General features: G+C 60.7%; 1 protein-coding gene across 2 annotated transcripts in view; it reads right to left on the bottom strand.

Annotated features, from left to right (window-relative positions):
• Window positions 1-2,285: 2,285 nt before the first annotated feature.
• Window positions 2,286-18,098, bottom strand: part of PIAS4 (protein inhibitor of activated STAT 4) — a 20,516-nt gene continuing 4,703 nt past the window's right edge. The window contains exons 2-9 of one of the 2 annotated variants that reach the window (XM_081799155.1): window positions 16,902-17,328; window positions 6,365-6,426; window positions 5,544-5,581; window positions 5,091-5,181; window positions 4,844-4,972; window positions 4,647-4,752; window positions 2,578-2,651; window positions 2,286-2,477 (exon numbers count right to left, since the gene is read on the bottom strand). In XM_081799155.1, coding sequence (XP_081655281.1) covers window positions 2,313-2,477; window positions 2,578-2,651; window positions 4,647-4,752; window positions 4,844-4,972; window positions 5,091-5,181; window positions 5,544-5,581; window positions 6,365-6,426; window positions 16,902-17,328 — 1,092 coding nt within the window. In that variant the 3' untranslated portion in view covers window positions 2,286-2,312. Of the gene's footprint in view, window positions 2,478-2,577; window positions 2,652-4,646; window positions 4,753-4,843; window positions 4,973-5,090; window positions 5,182-5,543; window positions 5,586-6,341; window positions 6,427-16,901; window positions 17,329-18,098 lie in introns of both variants that reach the window. The other variant, XM_081799097.1, reaches the window with a different exon arrangement.

Raw genomic sequence — 18,098 nt, 5'->3', positions numbered from 1 at the left:
AGGTGGCACGCTCGCTAAATAAGCCACTTCCTTCTCTGCGGAAGCGGTTTTCGGACAGCCCCCACCAGGGCCCAGCGCCCCGAGGTGCAGCGGGGCTGCGGGGGGGGGGGGGGGGCGGGGCCTGCCCGCGCAGCGCTCCGTGGGCCCACCGCTACCCCTCTGCCCCGCGGCCCCTACCCTCCCATCCCGACCCCGCGCCGCCCCTCGCTACAGACGAGGCGCCAGGCGTGCCCAGGCCGAGCGCGCTGCTCACAGCCCCCGAGAGGCCCTGGGGTGGGGCAGGAAGAAGTGAGACCACCGCATCCCGCGCACACAGCAGCACCCCAAGAGAGCACGGCCGGCCCAGCGGGACACGCCCTGGCCCTGGGCACCGTTTCACTGAGGTACTGCCAGCCAGCCCCATTTTACAGACGGAGAAACTGAGGCCCAGGGAGGGGTGGGAAGCTCCCCAAAGCCAATGAGACCAGAAAGCGGGCCGCCTGGACCCCATTCCTGGCCCTGCCCCTCCCGGTCACGGGGCCTCCGTCTGCCCACCTATGACATAGGCCTATGCAGCGCCCACCAACTCCAGCAGCCGAGGGGCCCCCGCCAGGCCAGGTCCCATACAGGGGACACACGTGCCGCGGTGGCAACGGGCCAATGTGGCCCCGACATTTGTTCCAGGTCAAAGCGGCACCTGCCTCCACGTAACTGCAACCACCCGAGACGCAGTCACACGGGGGGGAGGCCCTTTCCTGCTCCAGGACATGCCCCGGGGTCACTCTGTGGTGTCAACACAGCTCTGCTGCCCTGGACGTCTCCACCGGAGCGCCCCCGTGCGCAGCCCAAGCAGGAGTGTCTGGCTGGCTCGTGCCCCACACTCCCCATGCCCAGCTGGGGGTCCTCGGAAGGCAGAGTCTGGGACAGAGTCCTTATGAGGACCCCAGAATCACCCGGCTCAGGGCCAAGGATGGGACAAAAGAGCATAATCCTCGAGGAAGCACATGAATCCAGGACCCTGCTTCCAGGAAGCCTCCCTGGCTATGCCCAGAGCCTGTGGGATGCTGGGACTGTGGCGTGCGGGGCACAGCCACACCCCCAAACCCCAGGACCCTCTGCCCCTGGAGCTGTCGGAGCTGCCGCCACTCGAGCCTGGGTGACCCGCTCTAGGCCTGTGGGGGTGGGGGGAGAGGCAAGCACGGGGCCACACAGCTGCCAGGCCAGGAACAGAGCGGCCATTCAGCCTTGACCCTTGTGCCCGGCCCCAGGGGCCTCCTCACTCCACCCCAAGGCTAGATGGCGTGGGGACACTGGGGCACGGCAGCTCAGCCCTTCCGGGGAGGGGAGCCAGGCTCAGAGCTGGCCGGACCTGGGTTCCAGTGCTGGCCCGGCCACCTGTGAGCTGGGCACGCCCGGGGCAGGTGACTGCCCCCTCTGAGCCTCAGTCTCCTCATCTGTAAGGTGGGGACGATCCAGGCCCACCTCCTGGCACGGTTGGGAGGGATGGCTTGACAACAGCCCGAGTGCAGTGACCAGATGAAGACAAGCACCCCAGTGTGGGGACGGACCCACGCCAAGCCCCTACCGACCGTGGGCCATCCCCGGGCCCACAGCATGCACAAATCCCACGCACACACTCGGCCCTCACGCACTGCCAGGCGCAGAGGGTAGACACAGACCCAGCCTGGCAGCCGCAACTCCCCTAACCAAAGCCTCTGCCCCCCCGCCCCTCCCCCAGCTCCGGGGACAGGACATGGGTGTGGCTGGCGCCTGGCCGGAGTTGCTTGGTCAGGTGCTGGGCTCACTTTCTGGAAACCTAAGACCTGAGCAAAGTCTCCCTTTTGGGGAGAACGGCCTCTTCCCCTCATCCCCCCGTGGCCTGGGGAGGGCTGACGCCGCCTGGGCAGAGGGGCACCCGAGAGCCGAGACCAGAGCCGGGGAGACTGTGCTCTCCACCTCTCCGTACAGAGGGTGTACCAGCAGCGGTGCTGAATGCTGGGTGCGCAGCAGCTCTCCGGCTCCCGCGGCGGCCCCGGCACCGAGCTCTTGGGGTCCCTGCTTCACGTGGGGCAAAGCAGACCCCAGGTCCGCGGGGTCACAAGCAGCAACCGACCTCCTGGGCCCAGAGAGCCTAAGCTGGCAGCCCCCGCCGGCGCACGAAGGCCCCGGAGCCCCACGAGGAGGACATCTGCCTTCCCTGCGGCCAGGGCTTCTGAGCCACCCGCAGACCCGAGTCAGGAGACCCAGGGGCCTCCGGAGTGGCGCGGCGCGGCCCCTCCTGCCGCAGGGTGGGCGCAGGGGGGGACGGGGGCTGCCCAGCGCCGCCCGGAGCCTCACCCGTCAATGATGAGCTGGTCGTAGGGGGCCGGCTTGTCGCACACGGGGCACATCCAGGTGGGCTTCTTCTCGTTCATCTGGAGGTAGAAGACAGCGTCGAAGCACTGCAGGTGGGCGCAGGTCTCCGCCCGGCAGGGCACCGACAGCCGCATCTTCACCAGCTGCGGGGAGGGAGCGGGTGGCGTGAGTGGCCCCCTCCCCCCCGGGCGGCCCCACGCTGCGGGCAGGTGGGGAGCAGAGGACGCGCACAGCCCGACTCACCGGGCAGATGAGGGAGACCCGCACGCCGGTGGTGGCGATCTCGCTGTCGGGGTCCAGACGCAGCTTCTCTTTGACTGCGGAGAAGGGGGCAGCCGTCGTTAGCAGAAGGGACAGAGGCGTCTGCAGGGTCGGAGCCAAGACGCAGGCTTTTCCAGCACCCGCGGACGCCGGGGAAGGCAGCGGCAAGCACCCTCAACCCCTCCATCTCAGGAGGAAGACGGTCCACACACGGAGCACCCCAACATCCACCTCCCAGGATGTCGAGATGTACATTTTAGCTCCAGGGCCCAGGGCCACGAGGATCACCTGTGAAAGTGTCCTGGGCAGCGGCCGGTAATTTTGGACAACCTGGCATGCCGATGGGGCAAGCCGACCCGACAAGCCCCCTCTGCTGCCCGTTTTCACAGCCCATGGGCCTCTTTTGGAAGAAAGATGGAGGCAACCGACAGCCGCAGACGGGGCTGTTCGCTGGGACTGTGTGTCCCACACCAACCATCCCGGAGGGCTCAGCGAGAAGGAAGATGGGCCGCTCCAGGATGGTCCTGGCGGCCCCTTTCCCGGACACCCCCAACCCTGGCAGGAGCAGGAGTGAGCCCACGAGCACGGCCTCTCGGGTGACCTGAAGCCAAAGGTCTCGTGGAAAATGCCCGCAACAACACACAAGGCCCCCTTCTTGCCGGTGAACACGGCAGGAGAGAGACTGGAAGGAAATGCGCACGAGCAAACCCTGAGGCAGGCCCACAAGGAGGAGTGCGGTCTCCCTCCCTCCGGACCCTTTCGTTCTGCATTTGTTCTGCTCTCGGTGGGAATGGGGAAACTGGCTGACAGACCCCCGGAGGGCTCAGGACAAACGGAGCCTGGAGCTGCCCCTCCTTCCTCCATGTAACCCCTGCAGCCCCTCCTCCAGAAGCTTCCTCTTCCCTCCCACACAGGGTTGAGGGGGCCTAGGCCCACCCCTCTCCCCAATGTCCCGAAGGCCGCATCAGCTGTTCACACCTTCACGTGAATCCCCACCTCAGGCCTGCCTCTCTGGCCAAACGCCAGTGATGGACTCAGGTGCATCTGGTTTTGAAGTGAGGCCCCCGTCTCCCCACCCGACAGAGAGAAGGTTGGGTGCAGCAAGAAGACTACAAGTGAGACAAACACAGGACTTCCCGCAGCAACTAAAAACCCAGCAGCCGGTGACCCAGCCTGCGGGTGGCTTCCGAGAGGAAACTGAACCGTCGGCGCCAAGCAGGGGCCCGAGCGGTCCCACACACACCACTCCCTTTAGCCCTGCGGACCCCCGCCTCTCCCAGACTTCCGCCAGACCTCTGGGTGCCCTGCCCCCACCCTGTGGGCCTCGGCCTGGATGAATCCTACCTGGCCCCCACGCCAATGCCTGCCCCCTCTGGTCAAGTCGGTCATTGTCCCCACAGGGAGATGGGCAGGTGGGGGGCTGGTTTTGAAGAAAGGGCTCTTTGAGGGAAAGAGGGAGGCGGTGGGGTGCACAGGCGGGAGCCCTGCCACTCTGCGCCTCAGGGTCCCCAGTGGTCAGATGGGGACATCGCCAAGTCCCTCGGCCCAGGACTACTGTGAGGATCTGGTGAGAAGGTGCAGTGACCAGAGAGGGCCAGTGACTTGCCTAGGGCCGCACAGCCAGCGCATGCACAGACACGAGCCAAAACACAGGACCGTCTTGGCAGTGGTTCACTTTCAGCGCTTACTACGTGCCCCCCACCACCCCCAACACAGCTGGTCTGGTCTCAGGTTGGATTCCATCACTCCCCAGTACCTCCGGCTGTGAATTGGGTCTGCTCCTGCCCCCGTGTCCCTGGTCCCTGCCCAGCAGTCAGAAGCAACGGCCTCCAGCCCCCATCCCCCAGGATCTCTCCCACCTCGCTGCTGTGGGGATGACCCCCATGTGCTCGCCCTGCCCACATGCCAGACCTGCCCCTGGCTCTCACCACCCAGGCTCCCTGGGCTGGAGGGCCTGCCTCCCGCGTCCCTGCCTCAGGGCTTCTGTGCTGGCTGTTCTGCTCCCCCTCCTTCCACATCCCCCGGGGTGACACATGGGCCCACCAGCTCACCCAGCGCCTTGCACAGCTCTGGATGCTTGACCCCAATGGTTTTCAACCTCTGCAGCAGTTCTGAAGAGGTCAGTTGCCGCACCAAGTACAAGGCCACGGAGTAACTCTGGGGACAGAGGTGGGGGAGGGGTGGTGAGGCCGAGGAGGGGCGGCGGGGGGGGGGTGGTGCAGGCAGGAGGCAGCCCCGCCCCACTCACCTTGCCGTAGTTCCCCCAGGTCACGGTGATGCGGTTGGTGGCCGAGGACAGGTACATGAGGTGGGTGAGGTTGATGGGGCGGCAGGGCCTCTTGGGTTCCACTCCAGGCTTATTGGAGGGGTAGTAACCCTGGAAGCAGACGCGGGGGCTCACACCTCGGAAAGAGGTTCCATGGTGCCCTCTCTGCCCCACCCCCACAGTGGCCCAAGGCTGCGGTGGGGGGGGGGGCCACAGGGGGGGCACTCACCGGGACCGAGCAGTAGCTGTGGTTGACCTTCACGGCAATGTTGGGTGGGTACTGGTCCTCCTGAGGGCCGCTGGTGTCTGAGTAGCAAATTCTGCAATAACAACGTGGACCGTGAGGCCAGCAGGGGCTCTGGCCAGAGGGGTGGCCCTGAGAGGGGGATGGGTGCACGGCCGGCGTGGAGGCCACAAGGGCCATTTCTGCCCAACAGATGCATCGCCGTTCTGGACCGTACGAGGGGCTCTCGGGGCCCCAGATCTGGTCTGAGCAAGGCTGGGCGGTGATGTGTCCACAGGCAAGGATGGACAGCAGGAAGAGAGGAGGAGCAGGCCTCCACCTCTGAACCGGGGAGAACCAGAGAAGCCGTCAGGAGGGAGAGAGGCCCGACTGGGATGCACCTGGGGTGGACAGGGCAGGGCTACGGGCACTGGGGGATGCGGGCAGGCCCAGGCTCACCTGAGGACGACCTGCACGGCCTTGATCCCGGGCTGCAGCTCTCTGCACATGCCGAGGAAGCAGAGGGGAGAAGGGGGGTCAGTGAGGCAGGAGAGCACCCGGCACGGCACGCTGCACGCTGATCACTTCGCCTGCGCTAGCCAGACAGGTTCACCTGCTACCTCCCTTGGCAACCGAAGGTCTCTGGGTGCTGACTGAAACGTTCTCTCCTGTTTACTCACTGGTGACTTGGGCAGATGACCTCCCCCTCTGTACAACCGGAGGGGAGTGTCCACGCGGATATATGTAATAGGTCGGTAGGCAGAGACCCAGCATGTGCCAAGTGGGCAACAAACGGCTGCTCCAGACAGAAGGGCCTCGGGCAGCGGACACCGGGAATGCCTCTGACCCTCAGCTGTTACGGCTCGGGGTCTTCATCAGGGAGATCCTGCCCCGGCAGGACCCCAGGCAGTGTCTGGGGACAGCTACAGCCATCACAACTAGAGGAGTCCTGCCATCAAGTGGGTGGGGCCAGGGATGCTGCTCAGCCCCCATGCCAACAGTGCCAAGGGGAGCTCTGTTAAAGCGGGGGCTGCGGATCAGAGGCAGCGAGAGCATGCAGACGGGGCGCACTGCCCAGTACACACGGCAGGTGCCGAGCACAGGGCGGGGGCAGGGCTTCCCCTCCCCCCACCGCGGAGCGCAGGGCCCACATCGGGTCTGCAGAAGGCGCCCCTAGCCCAGCCCTCTAGACGGCCCCAGACCATGCCGGCCCACCGCCTGCCGCGGAGGCCAGCAGGGGTGCGGGGCACAGCGCACCTGGAGTTCCGGATCAGCTCCACTTGCCTTGGCGTCAACGCAAAGATGCATGGGCTCTCCTGAAGCTTCTCGTTATTCTGTGGAACTAAAGACAAACTCAGGGTCAGGGTGATGTCTGGTCCCCAGTGAGGGAGCCAGCCACACCCATTTCCAGGGGCTGGACCCTCCTCAGACCCGGAAGCAGTGAACAGGAGGCTGAGCCTCACCCAGGCAGCCAGGCCTGTGGGATGGAAGCAGGGCCGCTGGGGACGAGGGTGCAGGGGAAGCCCAGCCCTTCCTGGTGCCACACCACAGCCTATGATTCAGGGAACACCCCTAACCCCGGAAGGGCCTCTTGGGAAGCAGCAAATTTCTTAGCCCTCTGGGGTTCAAGGGTCTCTAAGGAAAACAGAAGCGCTCAGCCTGGGCACCTGGGTGGCTCAGTTGGTTAAGCGTCTGCCTTCGGCTCGGGTCATGATCCCGGAGTCCTGGGATCGAGTCCCACATCGGGCTTCCGGCTTAGCGGGGAGCCTGCTTCTCCCTCTGACCCTCTCCCCTCTCACGCTGTTTCTCTCTCTCTCAAATAAATAAAATCTTAAAAAAAAAAAAGACGCGCTCAGCTCACGGAGAGGAGCCTGGCGGGCTGGCAGGATGCAGTGGGACAGACTGCACACCCTTGGGCCAGCTGCTTCCCCTGGAGCCTGTAAGATGCCAACAACTCTGTCCCCACCTCACACAACTGTTCTAGGCACCTGGCAAGCGTGTGCCTGTCTGTGTGGTGCTCAGCAAAGCCCCTGCAAGGCACTGCTGGAGGGGACAGGGACAAGTTGGACAGAGGTCCTGCCTCGGGCATTCATGGCCAGCAAAGGAGGTAGGCAAGTGAAACTGCCCTGAACCTCCAAGTGCACAAAACAAGAGTCACGGAGCAGCCCAGCTCACAGCAGGAGACACAAGGAGGGCAGCAGGGCACCACACTAACCATCCCAACGTGCCCATCTGGGTGCAGAAGTGGAGGAATGTCTGCCAGGGGACGGAAACCATGGTGGTGACAAGCTGGCTCTTCACTCTCAATTATAACTGCATCGGGAACCCCAGGGGTGATCAGAAAGTCCCTGAACTAAATGAGAATATACACTGTGCCAAAACTTGGGGGAAGCAGCTAACATAGTCGTTTGGAAACAAAATCAGAGCTTTAAAATGATTCTATTAAAAAAGACAGAAAACGGGGCGCCTGGGTGGCTCAGTTGGTAAGTGTCTGCCTTCGGCTCAGGTCATGATCCCAGAGTCCTGGGATCGAGCCCCGCATCAGGCTCCCTGCTCTGCTGGAAGCCTGCTTCTCGCTCTCCCACTCCCCCTGCTTGTGTTCCCTCTCTTGCTGTCTCTCTCTCTCTCTCAAATAAATAAAATCTAAAAAAAAAAAAAAAAAAAAAACAGAAAAAGGTTTCAAATGAAGGCCTTGCATTTCCTCAAGAAACTAGAAAAAAGAGCAAATTAAAGCTGAAGTTAGAAGAAAATTAAAAATAAAAATAGAAAGTCAGCAACAGAAATAATAATCAAGCCAGTCTTCTTTGATAAGCTAACCAGAACAAACAATAAAAAAAGATCATAAGCACACCCACTGTCAGAAACGAAAAACAGACCGTAGTACACATCTATACCCTTTTGGTTTAATACAGGAATGAAACCAACAACTTTATGACAATAAATCTGACAATTTAAATGAAATAGACAAATTCTTCCGAAGTTGCAAATTACCAAAACTAGCACCAAAAAATATAAGAAATTTGAGAAGCCCTTTATCAGTTAAAGAAGCTGAATTCGGGCACCTGGGTGGCTCAGTTGGTTAAGCGACTGCCTTCGGCTCAGGTCATGATCCTGGAGTCCCTGGATCGAGTCCCGCATCGGGCTCCCTGCTCAGCGGGGAGTCTGCTTCTCCCTCTGACCCTCCCCCCTCTCATGTGCTTGCTCTCTCTCATTCTCTCTCTCTCAAATAAATAAAATCTTTAAAAAAAAAAAAAAAAAGCTGAATTCATAATTAAAAACTTTTCCACAAAGAAAACTGCAGATCCAACTGGTGAGTTCTACCTAATATTTAAGAAACTGTATAAACATTTATGAACTTCCAGAAAATAAAAAAGAGAACAAGTAACTCACTTTACAAGGCTGACACGACCCTGATACCAAAACCTGACAAAAACACATCAAGAAAAGAAAATTACATATAAACATCCCCCATGAACACAGACACAAAAACCCTTTAGAAAACATCAGCAAATATCCGGGCCCTTGGGATTTAGCTGAGGAATGCAAGATTGGTTTAAAACCTCTACACAGGGGCGCCTGGGTGGCTCAGTCAGTTAAGCGTCTGCCTTCGGCTCAGGTCATGATCCCGGAGTCCTGGGATCGAGCCCGGCACCGGGCTCCCTGCTCCACAGGAAGCCTGCTGCTCCCTCTCCCACTCCCCCTGCTTGTGTTCCTGCTCTCGCTGTCTCTCTGTCAAATAAATAAATAAAATCTTAAAAAAACAAAACCAACCAACCACACTGAAAAGCCACCCGATCAGAAGACTGGATGCGACGTGGCTGGCAGGAGCGAAAGCCTCTGGGGAGGGCAGGCCGTCCTGCACAATCTGCCAAAATCACCCACACACAACGTAGACCCAGCGGCCCCCTGTTCTAGGAGCCACAACCGCAGACGTGCTCACACACACAGGATGACCGAGGCCCGCAGACAGCCATCACTCAGAATGGTTTCCATCGATGGCGGATGACCTAAATCTATGCCCACCGACCTGGTCTGGTGAAGATGCGCTCCGGAGCAGCTTACAGAGGAATACCACGCAACCCCGACACAGATAACGAAGGATCCAGAAGCTCTTCACACTCCGATAAGGACGATAAGGAGTAACCTCCGAGATGTTCTTGTCAGGTGAAAGCAGCTGGTGTGGGTGGGTGTGCGTCACACCCGGACTCGTGTCACCGACAGGGGGAAGGGTCTGCGTAAGTGCAGGTCTGCTCATCTGCACAAGAGACATCTCTGGGTTGGGAGCCCCCTGAGAATCGGCCACAGTCACTGCCTCGGAGCGACCGGGAGAGGCTAGAAGCCAGCTTTCTTTGTACTGCCAACCCTTCCAACAGTGGTGTGCATGCTGTTCCTATGAAGGGCTGGAGCGTAAATACTTTTGGTTTTAGTAAGACACGTGGTCTCTGCCTCAACGTCCCCACTCTGCCTTGTACCATGAAAGCCACCAGGGACAATAAACAGACAAATGGGGCGTTGCTGTGTCAATACAGCTTGGTTTAGGAAAAAAGGCTGCCAGTGAAATTGGCCCCTGGCCCTAGTCGGCCAACCGCTGCTCCAGAACCTTCTGAATTCCAAACCACAACAGCAGGTAACCTATCTAAAAAGCAAACACAGGGGCGCCTGGGTGGCTCAGTCATTGAGTGTCTGCCTTCGGCTCAGGTCATGATCTCAGGGTCCTGGGATCGAGCCCCGTATCGGGCTCCCTGCTCAGCAGCGGAGTCTGCTTCTCCCCCTCCCCCTGCTCATGCTATCTCTCTCGCTCACGCTCTCTCTTTCAAATAAATAAAAATCTTTAAAAAAAAATAAAAGTAAAAAGCAAACACAATTCGGATTTGAAACCAGCCGAGACTCAGAAGCCAGACCACCAGGTTCATAACCCAGCTCTGCCCAGGGCACACATCCCTACCCCCACCCCAGGCTGGGTGCCTTCCATCCCCAGGACCCAGTTCTCGGGGCGCAGAGCTGGGCGTGAGGCTGGAGCTCAGCAAGAGGCAGCTGCTGTAACCACCAAGCTGCCGCCACCAATTCACGCTTGTTTGCCGAGGGCCTGGCGAATCCCTGCGCGGTCCTGGTTGGGGCCCTTGAGGAGGGCCGTCTAATTGGGGGGGTGAGGGGGCCCTCAGGCCACCTGTAGACATGCCCAGACCTGCCCTAAGAGCCAAAGGGCAATTATTTCCGACGGGGCGGGGCGGGGGGCGCTCACCATACCCAAGCTGGGCTGCGGCGGCTGAGCGGGAAGCCAATCCCACCTGCTGGCCAGGGAGCTCCATCCCCAGAAACAAGGCAGGCAGGTGAGCGCCATCATGGGAGGCCAAGAGTCTGGGGTCCCTTCCAGGGCTCCCCCTTCTAGATGACACCACCGTGGGGACAGCGTTCGCATTTTCTGCTGTGCCATGGGCCCCGGGTGGCTGACTTCCCTCAGGAAGCCAAGTGGCCAGTGGGAGGTGAGCCGCCCCCTCGGCCGGGACACAGCATACCCTACATGGTAGGAGGGGGGTGGGGGTCCCCCAAATCCAGGCCTCCATCGTCCACTGCCAACGGCAGCTCCACCCTCTCGGCTGTTCAGGGTTGGGCCGTGGGCAGCATCCACGACTCTCGGCACCCCCTGTCCCCCCAGCATCAATTCCCAGTTGGCTCCAATTTCAAAACACACTAGCAAGGTCCCTCTCCCACCACCCCTACCCCTCCGATCAGTACACTGACCCCTCGATGGCCCCCCAGCTCCCCCAAGTTCACCACCTGCCACTTGAGGGATGCTGTCCCCACCCCAAGTGGCCCTGATTCCACAGCAGCCACCCAGGCCACCTCCTTGTGTTCCCCAAGTGCCAAGAACATCCTGCCTTGGGGCCTTTGCACTCGACATCCCCTCTTCGAGAACATTCCTCCCCCAGCTACTTAGATGGCCCTGATGTCTCTGAAGTCTGCCCAAACTCCAGCAGAATGACAGACTGGCCTGAGCGCTTTTATTTAAAAACTGCAAGCCCCCCATAGCCCCCTGCAATCCTGGTACTGCCTGTGTCTCCTTGCCCGCTTCATTTTTCTCTAGAACTTTCACCTCCTAAGAATCAACACAATTGCCCAGTGTCTTTGGCTCGTCATGAACACTGAACCAACCCCAAAGTACCTCTGCCGTGTCACATAGGCTGCCACAAAGCCATGGGGGCCCCGCGTGGGCTAGGACGAGGTACCCACCCCAGGCCTCGGAGCCCCCCAGGGACTGAAGGGAGGGAACCCCCTGCTCTCAGGTCTTCTGGGAGGACTGGGAACCAGCCTCTGGTTCAATCAAGACACTAACAGAGGAGCCCAGCACGACCGTCTCTACCCCGGCTGCCCGGCCACCGTGCAAACCACCAGCAGCAGAGAACACGATATGGGGGGCCTGAGGGGGAGGGCAAAACGGTAGTTAGGACGTAGCCACCGTTCTGGAGGATCACACATGCAAAAAAAAAAGAGGGTGGCAAGAACAAGCCCAAACCTCCAACAGGGGCCTAATACTATTTTCTACAACACACACACAATTTTACAAAAGTTTAAATAAAAAGCAAAGAAACCGGGATCTCCAATCAGTCAGAGAGGCCTGGCCTCCCTCCCACTAGTCTGCAGCCTCCTGCACCCTGGGGCCTCAGAGAAGGATCAAGGCCTGATCTCCAGGCCAATGCCCCCAGACCCACATAGGGTCTCTGACTCCGGCCCCGGCTCTCCAAATGGGGAAGTCAAGGTCTAAGAGATGGTGTGGGCGGTGCAGGGGGCCTTGCCAACAGCAGGGAGCAAGCAGGCACCTGCCCTGGGTCAGGGGCTCTGGGCTCACACCCCAACTCCTCCAATCACAGGGGCAGAACTTGGGTGCCCACACCCAGCTGGCGGGCTCTTGATTTGCTACTCCTGAGGTCATGGGGATGGTACAGGGTCACACACTGAAGGAGAGCTGGAGAATGCTAGCTCTCGGTCATTCTCACGGCAGCTTCCTGGCTGCTTCTCAGCTCCCGGACTAGGCACCTCCTGCCCCGCTCCGCACCGTGGATGCAGTGAGGGAATGAACCGATCCCAGGCCCAGACGTTAAAGAAGAACACCTACAAATGAATAAGCCACGCCAGGGCTGGGGGCAAAGCCACGGAGGGGGAGAGGGTGGTGACGAGAAGGCGAAGGCAGGCAAGTAGGAAAAGAAGATGAGCTTCAGGTTAGGTGCCTCGGGAGGGAAGGGCCATGTGGTGTCTGAGAAAGTGTGACAGACAGAAGGTACAGCATGTGCAAAGGCCCCAGGGCAACACGGCCTGGTGTTTTGGAGGAATAGTGAGGGGAGGGGAAGGGAGAGAGAGGAGAGGAGGGCAGGGAAGAAACCAAGCAGAAAAGTCAGTGGGTCATGGGAGGGTTTTGAACAGAGGAAGGACATAACCGGACGGCTATTTTCAAAATTTCCTCTGGCTGCCGGGAGGAAGACTGACAACGTGGAGGGAAGAAACCAGGGAGACGGCTGGGCAGGTGGGCGGTGGGGGAAGCCCCGCCGGCCCAGTAGGTTGGGCCACCTGCCCCTTCAGTTGGGAGGCCGGACCTGGGATGCCACGTGACCACCCAAGCTCCCAGGGCCCGGGATGGACCTGAGGACCTAGGGAGGGAGCATGCACCTGCGTGTGAGCCCCGCCTGGCCCCTGGACGGCACACAGGCCACTCTGCCTCTGCGTCCCTCAGGAGCTAACACCCACCTCAGAGAGGACCCCAGGAAACGAGACCCGGGAAAGCTTACCAGATCTTCGACGACCCCAGAAGCCCTCGGGACAGTCCAGCCGGCCCCCACTCTCCCCGTGGCCCACCCATCTTGTGTTCTCTGGCCTCTCCCTCCCTCTCTCCTCTCACGCCGCACCTCGCTCCAGTCACAAGGACTTCTGTTCCCGAGCCCTCGCTCACTGCCAGGCCCGGGCCTGGGACACACTCCCCTGCTCCTTCCTCTCTGTCAGGCTTATGGCTACTCACCCCTCAGGTCTGGAACGTGGCCTCCTCCAGGAAGCCTCCTGCCTGCCACCTCCCCACGAATGCATCAGCAGGAGCTCGCGGCCCTGACCGCCCCCAGGAAGCCTGCGCTCCCCAAGCAGAGCATGCTCTCCCGGCACTGTTCGTTCACCTCAAGTGCAGCTTCCCGGCAAAACACGCCAGCCGGAGGACCCCATACCTCCCCTGCTGCTTCGGTGATACCAGCCAGAGGCCGGAGGGGGAACACGTGTGTGCCCTGCACAACGGGGCGGGCGCCGGACCAGCAGTCCCCAGCCAGCACTGGTGCTGGCCACCCTCTGGGGCACGGAGACAACCAGGAGACCCTTCGGAGTTGTCACGACGTGGGTTGGCTCCTTCACTTCGGGGCGGCAGGGCCCGGCCCCACAGCCCGAGACGCTGGCCACAGGACACTGGCGAGCCTCACAGAGCAGCACTGCGTCAGGTCGCGCTTCCTTCCTTCCGCCCTCAAGTCTCAGGATGGCCTCTCCTTTCTCCCACGCACCGACGGGGCTCCGGGCCTCCTCCGTCACTCTCTGGCCGCTCACACCCTGGGTGGCTGTCAGATGCCCAGTGAGCCCCCAGCTGCAGTGGCATGCCCAGGATGGTGTTCCCTGGCCCCCCTTGGATTCTGCTGGGGTTGGGAAGCAAGTGCCCCTTTCCTGGCTGGGATGGGTCGGACAGCCAGGCTCTTTGAGCTAAGAGGAGGCCTGAGGTCCAGAACATTCCCGTGCTTCAAAATGGGTATCTCCCCACAGGGGTGCAGGGCACTGATGACTCAGGGAAGGGTCAGAGTCAGGAAGATGGCTGAGCTGCGGCCCCAGGGCCCCCTCCTCAGCATGCTGTGTGACCTTGCGCCAGTTTCCCAACCTTTCTAGGTGCCAGCCCCGCTGGAGCAGATCATCTGTCTCCTAAGGTCCTTCCAGCTCCATTATTCTCCTCCCCTCCCCCAACCCAAACATTCCACTCCCTGTGATTTATGTCTCCTCTGCACCCGGCGCGGTCTCCATCCCGAAGCTGGAGCTGGCCGGCGGCTCTTCCGGGGAAACAGACCAGAGTGTTTGGACCTCATTCTGGTCAGCAGGTCATGGTCAGGAGCACGGGGGGAAGGGGAAGCCGGCTGAGCGCAAGCCCCGTGAGGTGGCTCTTGGGCAACGCCAGCGCTGTAGAAGAGTCACCCCAGGGAGGCCCCCAGGTTGAGGAGCGGGGGGCCAAAACCGCTGGTCCTGGAATAGAGGGGACCAGACGGCTTCAGGACCAGATCTGTGCTCGACGAGGACGCTCCCTCAGAACCTAGCAGGCAACAGAGGGTCCCTGAGGATGGGAGTCCCAAGGAAGGGGTACATTCAGGATAGGGGCGGGGGAGTGGGTGGGAGCCAGGGCAGGGCGGGGTCGGCCTCTTTGTTCTGAGCCGCCAGCAGAGTAATTCCTGGTGTAGACAGGGGAGCAGACTCTCCCGGAGATCAGGTGACTGGGGTCCCCGGGGGCTCAGGGCAAAGTGATGCACTGCGGGGCAGGAGTGGGAGCGGACCATGCAGGAAGGATGCTCGTGGTCCAGGCAGTAGAGGGAGAATGCTGGCCCTTGAGTTCAAAGTCACCTCTGTCCCCCGCCCAGTGCCATGCCTGACTTTCTGCTTCCCGGTGAAAACCCAGCCTCCTTATTACAAACATCACCCTTGAGTCCTCAGGAACCTGAACCATCAGCCTGACCTTCAGAGCCAGCCAGTCCCAAGGCCCCCAGAGCCTGCCGGAGAACCCCTGGGGGTAGGGGGAGAATGGGTTCCAACACATACAGAGGGTAGTCAGGAGGAGCAGAGCCAGGGCGGGGTGGGGGCTGTCCTGGAGAAACTGAGGAAAGGGCCTTGGGTCTCCAACGGTGCCATGTCAACCCCACGACAGGTGCTGCTAGGCCAACTTACTCCCCACTCGGGGGCTGGTGACCAACACCGCCAGAGGGAAGGCAGGAGAGGGCAGAGACTCGGGTTGATACGGGGCCTTGGGACTCCAAGGCCTGGACCAGCAGCAACTCCTTCCAGCTTCACCGGAACCACAGCCGCCTTGCCCAACCTCACGAAGCTCAAGGGCTACAGGAAGGAGGAAAAGAGGCAGCTGCATCCCCCCCGTTTCCCCGCAGCTAGGGCTGGACAGAGTGGGCTCGCTGGCACGGGGCTGGCGTGGAACTCTCCGTGCACAGAGGGGCCCCTTGGCTGAGCAAGACGGGATGCTGGGTCAGCAGGGCAGGAGGGATTGAAGCACACAGCAGGGGGCATGGCGGGTGGGGGCACAGTGGGGCTGTGACCTCTGCCACGGCACACAGAGACCAACTCACAACCAGGGCCAGAGCCTGGTGTGCAGTAGGGGCTCGGTAAAGATGCAGGGGTTGAAAGGGAGATGTGGATGAGGGGCTGCAGGGGGGCAGCTGGACCCATAGTACTGACATGCGCTCAGGGCACCTCTAGGCCCTAAACGAGGAATGCCAGAGTGAACCCTTACAAGGGTGGAGGGCTCTGCTTGTTCCCTGCTGCTTCCCCAGGGTGGGCTTCCACGGGCCTCCCACCCAGCAGGCCCTCAAGGGGAAGAAGACGGAAGAGGTGAGAATGACGACCAGAGGGGCCTCCAGGCCCACGCGGGCACCCAGTCAAATCCGAGGGGCGCCAAGAAGCCCGTCGCACTAGACTCGCTATCTGGAGCCCTGGAGGCACCAGCAGCTGTGGCTGGAGGGAGCACAGGAGGCCGAGATCAGGCTGACACCCACCCCGCCCCATCATCACGGCTGCCAGTGAGGGGCCAGGGGCCTGTTCACACACGGCGCGCCATCAACCTGGGGGCCAGAGAAATGAGCAGAGAGGAACCACAAGGCCCTGGCATTGTCTCCTCTACTCCTGGCGGTGTCCCACCTCTTGGGAGCACAGCCAGCCTTCCCTAACCTGCTGGTCCATGGTGATCGGCCTAAACCCATTGGCCAAGGCTGCTCCCAAGGCTGCCTACCAGGAAACAAGCCTTTTGTGGGAGGAAGGAAGGAAGGAAGGAAGGTCAGATCCAACTTCCAGCCCTTTTGCCACAGGGAGTTAGAGCATGGAAGCCAGCATCCCCGGTGGCCCCCAGTGATGCCCGCCTCCTGATGGTCCAGGCTGGAACAGTCCCGGCCCATAATGTACAGAGTTGGACTGTCTGACCGACGGAACGTGGAACACAAAGTTAGGTCACTTCCAAGCGGAGGTCAAAGAAGCGACGTGGCTTCTAGCTGCCCCTACGCTCACACACGTGCGCATACTAACCCTCCCACCACCCCCATCACTGGTTCCGGACGCAGCAAACCACCATTCCACACTGTGAGGATGCTTAAACAGTCGCCAGAGCCCACATGCCAAGAATCAGGGTCTCGAGCCAAAAGCCAGCAAGAAACCGAGACCTGCCAGCAACCCTGTGAGTGGGCGGCCCCCAGCCCTAGTCGGGCCTTCAGATGAGACAGGCCCCAGCCAACAGCCTGACGGAGACCTCACCAGTGCCCATGCGTCAGGACTGCTCAGCTAAGCCACTCCCAAGTTCTCACCCTCACAAGTGCCTGTCGTGCTAAGCTGCTGTGATTCACGCTCATTCGTGAGACAACCCTACAGGTCACTAATATAAAGACCCAGAGGGGGCTTCTGTGCTTCCTAGGAGGGAAAGCCCCCCACGACCCCTTGGCCCTCGCTGCTTCCCGAGAGACACTCCGGGTCAGTGACGTAGCTGCCACAGGCACTGGGGGAATGCAGAAGGTGGGACCCTCCCCCCCAGGGCAGTGGCAGACTCACCCAGCTCTGTGGGCTTCAGCAACTCGTCCAGCATGTTAAAGAAGGGCAGCTTCACCAGACGCACTTCTGGCTTGAGGGTCTTGGCAGGCAAGCGTCCAAGTCCATTCAAGTACTTCCCGTAGAGCACGGGGTAGTCAATGTTGGGGCCCGAGAGGGGAGTCCTGGGCACTGTGCCAGCCCGGTCGTAGGTTGAGTGCATGGTCAGGGGGTCCAGGGGCCGGTGGGGCTGGGGGACAGGCTCTGAGCTCTTCTTGGCGTAGCGTGTCTCGTACAGCTCCTTGATCTTCTTGAATAGCTCGGGGCTACAGTCAAACTGGACCAGCTGGAGGGCCCGGGTGACAAGTTCGTGTTTAAGTCCGCTCTTACTCCGGCCAACAAAACCCAGGAGCATCTGAAGATCGGAGACTCGGAAACTCATCACCATGTTCTGGGGAAGAGCAACAACAGACACACACGCTCAGAGGAGACCTGGCCAGATTCGGGGACTGCCAATGCAGCAAGGGGCTTCCTGGAGCCACCTGGGCCCTAAATTGGGGGACAGCGAAGTGACAGCCCATCAGGTGCTGCCTCGCCCTGCCCCCAGGTCCCCTTCACTCTAGCTGGCAGGAGCCCAGGAGGAGGAGGAGGAGGTGGCGGTTTTGGCACCAGGTCCACTAGCCCAGGCTCAGTCCCACTTCCATGCCTTTGCTCAGGCCTCCTGTTCACCCTTCCCTGTGATGCCCCCTCCCAGCTCAGCCCTGCTCCCCTCCTCCTTCTCAAACCTTCCTCGGCATTGCCAACGCAGCAAAAGCTTCTGACCGCCCCCCCAACACACACCACTGCCTTCTATTTTAGGTTCTCTTTTCCCATCTTCAAGCCTGAAAGCATCCCCAGGGCAGGAACTGGGAATCTTGCTTTACCCGTAAACAGCCTCAGCCACTCCCTAGCCAAGAACACTAATGGCCTCTCTGAACCTCAGTCTCTTCGTCAGGATGACAGGATCCACTTCGTCGGGATGTGGGAAAGACCAGATGAGGTAACATACGGAAAGCAGAGTAAATCAACGTTGGCCACAAACATGTTTTCCCTTCAGTCTGGAGGATGGTAGCCACGATTTAATACTAATCACCTGCCAGGAACTGAGCTGCACATGCAATCATATACTTAACTCTGATTCTTAAAACAACCCTGCCAGGCTGCGGGGGGGGGGGGGGGGGG

This window comes from Leptonychotes weddellii, chromosome 1 (assembly GCF_054177405.1).
Source record: "Leptonychotes weddellii isolate Sample4059 chromosome 1, ASM5417740v2, whole genome shotgun sequence".
In the NCBI taxonomy this organism is placed as follows: domain Eukaryota; kingdom Metazoa; phylum Chordata; class Mammalia; order Carnivora; family Phocidae; genus Leptonychotes; species Leptonychotes weddellii.
This window is presented reverse-complemented; position numbering and strand designations above follow the sequence as displayed.